General features: G+C 36.7%; 1 protein-coding gene and 1 pseudogene across 2 annotated transcripts in view; one reads left to right on the top strand and one right to left on the bottom strand.

The window, feature by feature from the left end:
- LOC113120478 (kelch-like protein 29) overlaps nt 1-2650 on the top strand; it is a 255212-nt pseudogene extending 252562 nt beyond the window's left edge.
- LOC113120477 (ATPase family AAA domain-containing protein 2-like) overlaps nt 1410-13743 on the bottom strand; it is an 89151-nt gene continuing 76817 nt past the window's right edge. For both annotated transcript variants that reach the window (XM_026290304.1, XM_026290305.1), the window contains exons 27-28: nt 6968-7096; nt 1410-4524 (exon numbers count right to left, since the gene is read on the bottom strand). In XM_026290304.1, coding sequence (XP_026146089.1) covers nt 4483-4524; nt 6968-7096 — 171 coding nt within the window. In that variant the 3' untranslated portion in view covers nt 1410-4482. The remainder of the gene's footprint in view (nt 4525-6967; nt 7097-13743) is intronic.

The following is a 13743-nucleotide window of genomic DNA, read 5'->3' on the forward strand; positions in this document are numbered from 1 at the left end:
CAGCGCGGCGATCCTAGACGGAAAGATCTATGCAACGGGAGGGATCGTGAGCAGCGAGGGACCGGCGCTGGGCAACATGGAGACCTTCGACCCTTGCACGAACACGTGGACACTGCTGCAGAATCTGCCATGTCCACTTTTCAGACACGGATGCGTGGTTATAAAGAAGTACATTCAGAGCGGCTGACGATGAGCTCGGCTCTGGACTTCAATAATGTCACGAACTGGCCTAAACCAGCCCATCGAGCTCCAACCAGCCAAACTGGGTGGAACGCAGTCGGACCGCCGCGATCAAGATTTAGCAAGGGATCCGTAGCATAGCTCCCCCTCAGGTGTCATGCCATTGGAACGGTTTTCTAAGTCAGCCAAATGCATTTGTTTTTTTTTTTGATTCCCCTTTCAGTGTTTGAGTTTCTTCTCCCACATCATGTTTCTTTAAGGCTTCCGTCAAACCTTGTTTTTCCATTGGTAACCTTTCGGTCAAATCTTGTCATTTCATGAGTTGATATGGAATTGTGTGTCATTTATAAAGATCAGTTGCATCATGAAGGGACCTCTGCAAGAAGCCAAAGGATGTCGATGCTAGTCATGTTGCCCTCCAGCGAGGTTCGGCGCTGCAGAGAGCCGGGATTGAATGAAGGCCCTCTTGAACTCCAAAGCACAAAATACCAGAACCTGTGATGCCCAGAGGACTTTCATTTCATTTTGTCCTGTGTAAATCATTCCACCTTTTCTTTGTGGTTTTTATCCTTGTTTTATTCCAATCCACAAGCCTGCAGCCATGGCAGTATACGGATGGAGAAACTTTGTATTATAGGGAAGATATGTATATTTTAAAAACCAATGAAAATTGTGTATAAATGTTTTTAGAAAAAAATCAATGGATTGGACAATGTCTGTAAATCTGTACCCTACCGGAACAATTTACGTTAATAATGCTGAAATACATATCTGAATTCTAAAGAAAAAAATTGACTGTTTATTTACATATTAATCATTTGTCCATTCATCAGTTGCCATTTTTGGCGAATTGGTAAGTTTTTTTTTTTACTTTCTTACTGAGTGAATGTCTATTAATAACAGAAGGTTTTGTATTTTCCATAAAATTAAAAAAAACTTGTGCCATTCCATAACTTATAGCCTTAAAATGCCTGATAAATGAAGTAATATTTGGAGGAACTTCAGAGGCAGAGCGCCAAAGTCTAATGCTTTTGTAAGTCAACAAATGCAAGTTATTTGTGAATGAAAATGTGATTCTACATTGGTCAAGCTTATGCTCATCTTTTTTTTTTTTCTATATGCCATTTAAATTTTCCAATTTATGAACGCAGCACACTATCCAAAATGTGCCGTGACCCTTATTACAAAACAAGGCAGGACTCTGATTGAAATTGAAACACTAGAGCGACTTCAATTTGCACCTTTTATTCAAGTATATCACAGCAGTTTATTTCAGAAATTACAGTAAATATATCATTTCACAAAAGAAGGACTGCAGGGAAGGACAGAACAATATGTGTGGTTTTGATTTGCTTCAAAGTAGTAAAAAGGGACACAAATTCTGGTGTTACACAAAAATAAAATTGCCTCAACCTTGTTAATCATTAAGGGGTATAAATCTACTGATTAAATAGGATTAACTAAACAAATCATTGGTTGCCAAAAAAAATCTCCAACACTGAGCACTGACTTGAGAAACTCCTGGACTTTTCCACCAAAAACTACAGTTTAGTGGGTTGTATTTACCTACCTAAAGCAAAATGCTATTGTTATATGGACTTCCTACCGTCAGTCAAATGATCTGAATTAGACTCTGGTCAACTAATAAAGGTTATGAACTTTAACTTGTAGTCAAAACACATAGAACTACTTAAGACTTTCAAGCCCACATTGTAACATTTTTAATGGAGGATTTAGGAGTTCATTTTCTAAAAAATATATATTAGTGGTGCTTCTAAATGTGAAATTTCATTTTACATTACATACTGACCAAGGTTTGATTTTTCGTTTCAGGGCCAATGACATAATGCTATGCAAAACAGGGTATGTCTTGCATGAATTGGCATCATCAACTAAAGCTCATTTTCCCCAGATAAATTTGTGAGAAGCGCAAGTGGTCAGCATTACAGTAGTTTCTTCAATGCTACACCAAGTTAAGCATGTCGATGGTACTACAGGTGACAAAGAGGGACCCGAAAATGCACATTAACTTTATGAACCTCCCCCTCATCCACTAAAAAGAAACATAACCACCACCATCTCCACACTTATGGAATAAATATGCATGTAGCAGAGACCTGAGACCAGTTAACCCCGTTTCTGAACGTCGTGCAACACCTGCTACAAAAATGTGCTACATCATGTCTCGGCACAAATTTCATGCAACCACTTTTCCAATTAAATTCGGTTGAACAAAATGTTGAACATATGACGACGTTTAATAATTGAATAAATAACAAATTGACAGGCGACTGCTAAATCAAAAACGATCATGAAATGGACTGAAGAAAGCAAGGTGTTTCACAAACATGGCCAATAAACTGTAAATCAAGGGATGTACATGTAGAAAAACTGAAATATAATATTTCAGCGATATTACAATACCATCTCGGCTCAAACGCAGAACAACCCCCCCCCCACCAAAAAAAAAGGAAAAAAGAAATATAATGCAAAAATGCGAACAAACCCGAGGATTACTGCAGCAGCCACATGTCGAAGAGGTGATCCAGTACCTCAGCTTGAATTTTTGAAGGGCGCAGTGATATTACAGAGGTCAACAAATACTGTTTTCAGTAAACAGGTCATTACTTTTGTCTCTTCGCGTGAAAACAACTTGCTGAGGTAGCTGTGGTTCTGTCTCTCACACGCACTGCAGTAGTCCAAAGCTAACAGCTAACTCCTCATTTTTTTTCCTTTCTTTTGCATATGTCTTAAAAAGCGTTGTTATTTTTTTTCCTCTTTGTTTTCTGTTTTTTATAGCACCGAATCCTAGACAAGGTCACAAGGACTCTTGAACTTGGATCAACGTTCTTTACAAAGCAATGAAAGCTGAGCGTTAATGTAAGTATGAGAGGGAGAACTCGGTTAATGCTACTTAAGACAATGCCAAAATTGACAAATCAAGTTATTAATGCGACAGCTACCAATATTATACAGTGTAAGTGAACACAATGGAAACACTATAAAAGGTAAAAAAAAAATAAAAAATAGAAAAATACAACAAAAAATATGGTAATGCTTTATGTTAAAAAATTCAGCACTGCCTAGACTGCCATTTTATCTTTCAAAACATCACTTCTTTTTACTGCAAATATGTTATGTTACAATAAAAATGAATGGCAAAAGAAAGCCACAATGTCTGATGGAGCAACCACGAAGATGTTGCTGGGCGACTCGAGAAGAGATTGGCTAACAGTTAACAACAACATACGCCACATATTTGTATCGGTTTGTAGCCCTGTGGCTCGTCCTCCATATATATATATATATATAGATAGATAGTCAATATTTAGTTATGTTTTTAGCCTATTTGAAACATTAAGGCACATGCTAGGCAGTGCAATCTCCAGATATCTACTCGTAAATCCAGTTAAACCAGAAAAAAAGCCAATTTTTTTTACTATTCCTAGGGCGGGAATTATACGATGAGTCTAAACTAAAAATATCAATTTGAACCAAAATCTGTCTGTTTTTCGTTGGTTTTCTGCAAACATTATAGTCTAAATAAGGAGAACGCAGTCTCATTTGTAACAAGGAAAAGTTGGTTTACAATACAGAGGCCTTGCAAGTCTTACAATTAACACCAAGTAGAAAACAACTCTAGATGTCCCTACAAAAACATCTGTGGCTAAAAAGTGTTGATAATCCCAATGGTGACCAGGGGTGACATCCGGGTGGATGTAGAAAGAGGGCGATGTAGTTTATTTCCACAGTAAATGACCGGCTGACTCGCGCTGTAGAGCATCATACCATCCATATACAGTTTGCCACTGCTGGTGAGAATCTGTGTGTGTGTGTGGTGTTTGCTTCCAGTAGACGGAGGCTGAGGTTGCTTCGTGACATCACACAATCTTTTATTTTGTACTGTTTGTTTGTGTTTTGTTTGCTTATCTATGAGAACAAAGAGCAGCAGGCGACAAAAAAAGCAAAAAAAACTATAGCACCCAATAGCACCAAGAACGATCGTCGGCATGTATGCGAGTTTACAAAAACAAAACAAATAAGAAGGAAACCTCGAGGAGTTTGTGTGTTTGGTTCTGTAGACTGGTTCTGTTTCAGGTACCTGAGATGATAGCACCAAGGTCGCCTTTGTAAGCCTTTGTTTCTAATGTCTGCACCATTTTTTTTCCCCCTTCCTGCTGTAATTTGAGACCGAGGCGTCCAGACCTGCTCCACATTAAGGACTTGGCTCAGGACGCCGGCCCCTCCGTCTTGTATCAAAAGAGTCGCCGATCATGTTTCTCTCTGAAAGCCCTCTATTCATCACAGGAATGTTTCGAAATGTTCAACTTGCCTTTCCATCGCCTGCAAATCAAAAGACAGAAAGTAGCATTGTTAATTGCATTTTTTGTTAAATGTGGATGCAATCAAACATTATCACATGTTTATATTATACATTTGTCAATATTCAAACTCAAAGGATATTTTTTTGAAGAACTTTGAACAAAGTTTTAAAAGTCATTATTTGGTTTAAATTGGATTTTCATCTTAAATATTAAAAGAAACATTTTCTATACACTGCAGTTCAAAAGTTTGGGTCAGTAAGATTTTGAAAAGTCTCTTATGATCACCAAGGCTGCATTTATTTAATCTAAAATAAAGTAAAAACATGCAATTGTTTTCTATTTTAATAAGTTAAAAAGCTCAGCAGCTTTAACTCTAGTTTTGATTGTCACATGATCCTTCAGAAATCATTCTCATTTCTTTTGTGGAAACCTTGATACAGTTTTTTTATGATTTTTTGATAGATAAACTGAAATATAAATGTTTTACAACAAATGTTTATTTATACAGGTACACACACACTTTAGAATGTTTTTTTTCTTTTCTGGACCCTTAATGTAAGAGTGTCTGAGCTGCTCTCTTCAAGAAAATGAAAGTAAATAGTGAACAAGAGTTGTTTAGTACAAAGAAATTATCTTTAATGTAGTCCATATTATTTGCATTATTAAAGCAGCTGTGTTGATATAATTCATTAAAACTAGCATGACAGCCGTAGAAACTTTTATAAACACAGTGAGAACATCAGGTTTTGACAGATATGAGGGTGAATAAATAATGAAAGAGGTTTTATATTTGGATGAATCTGTAAAGAGGAAATTTAAACCAATGAGATTCCGCTGTGGGCGGAGCTACCCTGTGCAACATAACAAAAACAGTAACCAAGTAACTCGTCTCAGCCTCAGATGTTACGTCCATGGACTGTCGGCTGAACATCTGATGCATATAGAAGACAAAATTGTAAACACTTCAGGAGTTTCTAAAGCGTCATCGGATTGGTTGAATAATTCAGGATTTCCGGGAGATGCGTGTGTCGCATTCTTTAACGTTCCTCCAAGAAACGGTGACGTTGCACCAAACCCCATCACAAAAAAAGAAAGAAATGAAATGAAACAAACTGTGATTGGTTGTTTGACATGTCAGTCAAATGGCCTCATGGGCGGGCCTTGGCCAATGAAAGCTGCCATGAATTAAAGACCTTCAGCCGTAGATCTACGCAGCTACACGAGACTAACAAGTAACTGACTTTCGAACTGCATCTAGATAGGACTCTGCTTCCCGTTCTTTCAAAACATACAAGGATTTAATACAATTCTTTATCTGAGATAGTTATTCTTATTCAGGTCAAAGTGTAACTAACAATTAAACAATGTCGGCACAGTACACAATGTGCAAACAATTAACAAAATCATGTTCAATTTCCGCAGTCCTCTGTGGATCTCAGCTCCAGTCCACCGGCTGCAAAAGATCCAGCGATCTGACGGAGACCGGCGGATTAAATCTAAACGCATACAGCTTTTCCAGATGGTCTGGATTGCGAATCTTCCTGGAATTAATAAATACGACTCCATTAGGGTCCTCTCAGAGAGGAATTGGTACACAACATGCAAATTAGCCTTCAGTCGCGCCGGCCATAATTCCTTAGAGCAATTCTAATCTGTTTCTGCTGGGCAGCTTCCATTACTATTGTATTTGAGAACAGCGCACATAATTTCCCAGGAGGCCGTGCGAGAGCTCTCCACCATCGGTGCGCCGGCGTAATTTAAACACACAGCAGCTGTTCAGTGTGCCGTGTTCAGTCACTGTGTATCCATCTCCTCTGAGCCGCTGTCACACACACGACATGACGACATTACGAGTCATTAGTCAGCATAGAGCTACTAGTTAATAATGGGATCATTTTAATTTAGTATTCTACTGCATTTATCACGACAAATAACCGGAGATAAAACATACAGAGGTGCTAAAACATTTTAAGTATATTTATAGCCTAATCCAGAGTTTATAACTGCTTTTCATTCATAAACATGCTTTAGAAATATTAAACAGTAAATTCAAATATATACATAAATTCAAACATGCTATAGGAATATTAAACCCTAACCCTAAAAATACGAATAAAATAAAACCGATGGATTTAGATGTTTTACTCATTTAAAATAAATATTATGTAGTATTGGATTGTATATCAAATCAAATAAATAAAGTTAATTAAATATTGTGTCATGAAAGTGGGTGGCCTAATAAACTTGGTACAATTACCACACACAACCCTCTCTAAACTATGTGTATTTACAATTTATATGCTTGTGTGGATAAATCATTTGAAATGCACCCATGAAACAAATGAAATTTGATTAACTGCAAAAGAAAATAGGACCCTTTATATGAGATCTTAGCAAATCAGGGCCATGAAGTCAGAACATCATATTGATGTGTGTGTGTGTGTGTGTGTGTGTCACTCGACCTCTATCAGACGGGTCTTGTCGTAGTCTCTGCGGTGCTGGTAAATACACTGGCTGAGTACGGAGTAAACTCTCTCCAGATGATCCACACTGAAGCCGTCACTTTTCACAACCACTTTCTCTAACAGAGCCTGAAACATAGGAAAATAAAACATGATTAGAGAGAGAAAAAAAAATCTGTCATTATTTACTTGATGTCATTCCAAACATGTGTAGTGGAAATTTTGATGACTGTTTTTAAATCTCTTTTCCATCCAATTACAATGAACAGAGGGAAGCTTTCAAACCTCAGAAACAACACAAAATAATCATGAAAGAAGTTTATGACTCATGAGCTTATTTCAGGTCATCTGAAGTCATGTGACAGCTTTGTGTGAGGAAAAGACTCAAATGAGTTTTTAAAGGTTAATGAAAGATGATTAGGTTCATAAAACCAGTGATTCATTTGAATTGGACTGAACTGGTTCTTTATTTCAACTCACTGATTCCATCCCTTCGCAGCAGTTAACAACAAAAATGATCCGTGGAAATCAACTTAATTTTGAATCTGCTTCTCACACAAAGCTACAGAAGTTGTTTATGAACAACTTTAAATAGTGCTTTTGTGTCTGTTTTTGCTTCATTGTAACTGCATGGAAAACACATCAAGTCTTCAGAATATTGTCTGTTGAGCTCCATGAGTTTGGAACAATTTTTGTTCAAGAAAGATCTGGTCCTAAAACAGGCATCTGGAAGTGAGGTAATGAATGAATCACATATAATCCTCAAATACACAGGCATCAAGCATTTTTTTGTAAGGTTCACACTGACATACGAGCAGCAGAGTCTCGCTCTCATTCTGATTTTCGTGGGGGAGTTTGACCTGCACCTGCTCACAAATAACATTTCAGTCAAGCATTAAAGCCGCTGATGAACGTGCATCCTGCGGTTTGCTGCGCTGCTGGAAAATGACTGTGGCGTCTGGAACAGTCTTGAAGAGGCTTAATTTGAAGTTGAAGTTTAATGACATTGTTTTAGTTTCCAGAGACCACGCTATGAACACGCAGTGAAGGAAATGAGAGCGGACAGCTGATGCAGTGTGGAGGGAAACTCACAGGTGCCAAACCAGCTCATCACAGCAAACAACTCGGCTTCCTAAGAATAAAACCATGCTTAAACCGGTTCTCCAGAAAATACTATCATTTCAATTATTTCCAGACCCTTTAGGTGTGCAAAATTACAACAACGGTCTGCATGGATAACACAAAAGCATTTGTAAATGTTTTAATTCTGGCTTTCCACTAACAAATCAGTTTGAGATTACTGGAAAATGAAAAGCATTCCATAAAAAACAGCTATTTCTGGTTTGGGAAATAATTTAGAATTAAATTATATTCACTACAAAAAGATAAAATCAAAAAAAAAATCTAAAATTATAAACTGTACTTTAGAAGATATGAGAAAAACCTTTTTTAATATTACATATCTTCTATATATGCTAGAGAAAAAATAGAAAAAAAACAATTATGCACTAAGATTAAAGATTCAGAACAGAAAATAGCCTTGTTGCCGTGTTAAATATACACATGAGAACTGAACATGCACTTGTTCAGAAAAAAGTGGAAAAATAAATGAACATTAACCCAGAGGGTAACCTCCAGAAGATAGTTTGACCAGACGCATACCTGCAGACGAAACAACTGTGACAACATTGAGCTCCCGACACGTACGCCCAGCAAGGGAGGTCAGCCATCTTCAAAAGCAATTAAGATCAGGGCGACAGCTAATTAAGCCACATCATAATTACCTTCATTTCATGCGCAGCCCCAGAATGCAAGTATTTACGCTTTGCGCTGGGTTTCATTAGAACGCCTCAGACTTCACAGTGGCCTTTCAATTGACATGTTCATCACAATGATCCTCCGGCCAATCGTGAGCTCATCAAGTCGCGCTGGGACAAGTTATTACTCAGACTGCACTGGTCTGAGACAACACAAACAGTGCTGCTTTCTGATAAGGTTGGAGCCCGAATGAACAAAGCACAAGGAGTGTGCCCAGATTAACAATGGACGGCAGTAATTGAGGACTAGGGTTTGGTTTTGGGGAGACATTTAATGAGAAAATGCATCCCCTGCAGACAGGTTTGAAACCCTATCTTTGCAGCACGATGGCAGTCCCGGAACCAATGAAAACAATCAAACGTGTTCATTAAAAACTACTGGAGGACACTAAAGGTAAATATCAGTATACTGAAGAGCACAACAACAGAAAACATCCACACTCCTAAGAAACAACTAAAGTTGGTAATACACAGATGGTAGTAACTTTATTATTGAGAAAATCATGTATAATTGGTAGGGATCCACTGAATGTCCTGTAACCCAAATTATTCGGCTGAAAATAGCAAAAAAAAACAAGCTCTTTCGGTGTTTGAATAAACTGTACCGAACAATGACGTGAAGTGAGTGAAAGTGATTGAAAGTGAAGTGACATACAGCCAAGTATGGTGACCCATACTCAGAATTCGTACTCTGCATTTAACCCATCCAAAGTGCACACACACACAGCAGTGAACACACACCTGGAGCAGTGGGCAGCCATTTATGCTGCGGCTTGGGGGTTCAGTGCCTTGCTCAAGGGCACAACCCTAGGGTTAGGAGTCAAACTCTCTAACCACTAGGCCACGACTTCCCCAAATCAAATAGCAACCAATATAGAGTGAGAGATGCTTTATAATGCAGTAAACATGTCGACAGCGTGGAAGCATTTAAGTGTCAGAGAAAGACATTACAAGCACCGACAGTAAAAGGCTGTTTAGTACTACACAAGTCCTCGATGAGAAGAGGAAATGGTGATTGCTGGTTACTGTTACCACGAGCTTGTGGCGCTATCTGCATGGTAGCCAGGGTTCAAAATCCAAAGTGTGAGGAATATCTGCGCTCAAAACAGTAACTCAGTAAATTGTGCTTTTATGGTATGTCTGCTGGAATGTTAAAAAATGTTCAGCGTTCAATAAATACTTTTAAATTGTTGTTTTAAAAGTGATTTTCAATTTGAAATGAAAGACGAAATGGTTAAAAACACATTTTGGCTATTTATGCAGTGGTGAGAAAATTTGGCAAAATACATGGGTGAGAAAAACTTGAAAAAAAAAAACAACAGTTTTGAGTAAATAGTGCAGAATCAATGCTCATGCAATTGTGTCCTTAGCTATCATAAGATTTCTTTGGTAAAAATGGTAAAAAATTGTTTTACTTCATAACTAGCAGCAGATTAGCAAGATGTATCAGCATATATGCCACGTATAAAATATTATAAAATATTCCATATTACATAAATTGTATAATTAGAATTTTGGTATTTTGAATTACTTTTGAATGCGTTTTAAACTCTTAAAACTGTTAGAAAACGGAGAATGTTATGAATGACGGGAGAAAATGCGAAATAATTAGTTAACATCACACTTGACTAACGTGTCAATTACAGGGATAAAGTGTGGAGCTTGCGGTTTCTCTGGGTCGTTGCTTCGTCTCAGTATCACTGACTGTGGGAGAACGGTCATGGATGGCAGATCCCCTCCATCAACCCTGAATAGAACGGTAATCCTAGCTTTAAAAGACTTGTTCACACAGTCCATTTGACTTTCACTAGAAGACTTGTTTTGTAATAACCCGACCGGCCCAGACATCAATCCCACTGTCGGTGTGATACGGAGAACAAGCCACTCAAATAATGGGAAGATTGATATTCTCACAGCAATTTAAAGCCTCAAAAACATGTTATTCCATAAAGTATTCAAGAAATGTCCAGGTTACCCTACATAACATTATAAAACGGATAGTTCTGGTCCTGGATTCTGATTGGTTGAGATGCATTCAAGGAATAATTGATGACGGGCTGTTGAATTATTAGATTTTTCTAATAATTCAATGGCCCGGAGTCAATTATTTCGCTTATACTACACCTCAAGACATCGATCAGAAGATGTGTTTAAAAGGATTCATCCGTTTTTTGTACTTTAAACGCTACTGTGAGTAGGATTATTTCTTAAGCATTTCATCCAACGCCTCTTTTGCTGGTTCCAAAACGTCATATATGGAATAACCGAATTATATACTCCGCTTCTTAATCGCGGTTATAAATTCACTGTAAACCATGGCTTCTTGGGGATTATTGCTTTAATAACATCCAGAGATATATCCGTATTGTAACTGCTGGATGAACCATCGTTTCACTAGCCTACACAGATACACAAAGGTCAGCAAGTTATAAACATTTTGCAATGTAAAAACTAAATGAAAAAAATGTAAGAACTCTTAGTCTGCTTAAGGAAAGGTCGAGACAGATTGACATTGCAGTAAAAGCTGATTTTCTTAAAACTTCTTTGCTTAAAAAAAAGAATTTTTTTGACTTATGCAATAAAATACTTAATATACTGTATATACTATTGGTTTGATGAACACTGAACACAATGCTTTTAAAGCTGATGTAATTCAAATAAATTATTCTATTATGCGCACACACAGTTTACTATACTTACGCATACATATAATTTATGTATAAGTTTTAAAAATCCTTAAATAATGAAACCAATACTATTCTTAAAACTGAGGGCTATATTAAGTTACAAATAATGTTAAATAATAAATACTGTTAAATAATTTATTCGGATTTTCTGAGCTAGATTCAGATTTTGCAAGCCAGAATCAGACAGGCTGTGATGAAGGTAGAAATGTTCAGAGAAAGAGACGCACACTTGCCTGTTTTTAATTTTAATACAAATCTTTCATGTGCTCCAGCTGCAGAACATGTATAATACATTCTATTGAAACAAACTGAAAGCTGAAATGGTCAAGTCACAGAAGTGGAAGAAGTGATGCAACTGCTGTGGAAGATCCACAGGATGAACTGAGCAAAATTAAACCTTTGAGATTAATTTGAGACACATAAGGCTGTATTGTGCTGCACTGAGTAATATTACTATTTCACACTGTGATGGAAAAGATTTTTCATTTATTCCTATAGAAAAGCAGACTTTAGAGCACAGATATTAAAAGAATAGTTCACCCAGAAATGAAAAGCACAAAAAAAAAAAAAAACATAAAAGTAGTCCAAACAACCCATTCAATGTATTCCCTGTCATCTGAAGCTACAGTGTAAGAAAGCATTGTGTTATAAAACAAACCGAATGGACTAAAGCTGTGTGCACAAAAAAAATGGCACCACTGGTTCTTAAGTGTAGACAAAATGACCAAAATGCACATTGCCAATTAAATTTAAAAAATGCCAACTAAAGTAAAATAGTAAAAGAATAAAAATAATAATACACATAATAATACACCAAAAACACATGCAATATTTTTTTTTATTTTAAGTCTAAAACGCTTGAGTTTGAAAATGAAAGAAAAATATAATATTTCAGACTATTCCATACAGGGTTAAGAGTCTGTGCTGTAAAGAGTCTTTGCATCATCCAATGCTTTAGCAACTGACACATAATCAATTGCCTCTGGGCTTAATGTGACACGCATCAAACTAATTTAGCCCAGTACTAGCTACTAAATTTTTTACAAAAGTTTAAAAACACAGACTTACGGTTTGAACTGCCAAATATAGTAATGTCTTACACAGCTTGATGTGCTGTCAAAATGTCAAATCACTAACTCTTGTTCTAAAACGAGGGTTAGGGTTCGGCCAATCAGAACCAATTACATGTTTGCCTCTCCTGTTGTCATTTCCAGTGACAGCAGGAGTAAAGCAGAGATATCGTCAAACTGGCGTGACCTTTTGATTTGGCTTCTTTGTAATGGTTGTGCATCTACTTTGTGTACTAAAATGCACCAAAACACCAGAATCAATGGACCCACTACAAATCATTAGCACATAATGGCGTAATGCCTCACCATTTTCATGTCTAAATAAAGATGACTAGCATAATTTCTCCCATACTAAGAAAGATGTTCTATAAACAGCCTTTTCAACTGTCTGGTTCGGGTGTAATTTTCAGCTTGGTAAGTTTGGCCAAATATATCAAACACATGTACAAACACGTTTAAGTTTAGGCGAATGGTATCCTAGCATAGCATGCGTTTATGTTTGGCTAGCGCTGTACCATAGCAAAGGAAGTGTTGCAAGCTGGCAAGATCTATTTCCTGGCATGTGTCTTCCATCAGTTGAGGCAAGAGCTAATTTATTTTAGCTCTCTTCACACTTAAACATTCGGTGTTGCTAAGAGAGCAGAAGTAAAAACTGCCTGAAAACACTCTCTGATGAATAAACTGCTGAAATCAGGAAAATATAAACAGGGATAATTATCAAATTTAACTTAATTATACTGACAATACAAAGTTCTTTTAGTCAATTTGCATGCAATCTGAACACGCATCTGAAGCCGGGGAAATCAGATTAATATTAACTTTTTATTCACAAGACCAAGAGACAAAACAAATAATTTACATTATATTATAGAATTGCATAATATATATACTTTGAATCATTACTGCAAAGTTTTTGTTCCTTTTTTTGCTTACTTTTTATTCTGTCTATCTGTCTGTCCGTCATCTATTTATAAAATTGTGCATGTTATTTATTATATAATGCACTTTTTATTTTATATTTAGTGTAAAATTCGCTACAAATGAGTCATTAATGCCTTAAGTCATACATGCAATAAGTAAATAAATACAACAAACCTAATATCAATAGGAAAAAATATCAATAAAAATAATACAGAAATTAAGTGGGTGCATGTCAAATGCATCAGATGTGCCCCACAATTAAAAGACTTAAAGGAGCTAAT

The sequence above is a fragment of the Carassius auratus genome, chromosome 20 (genome assembly GCF_003368295.1).
Source record: "Carassius auratus strain Wakin chromosome 20, ASM336829v1, whole genome shotgun sequence".
Classification (NCBI taxonomy): Eukaryota; Metazoa; Chordata; class Actinopteri; order Cypriniformes; family Cyprinidae; genus Carassius; species Carassius auratus.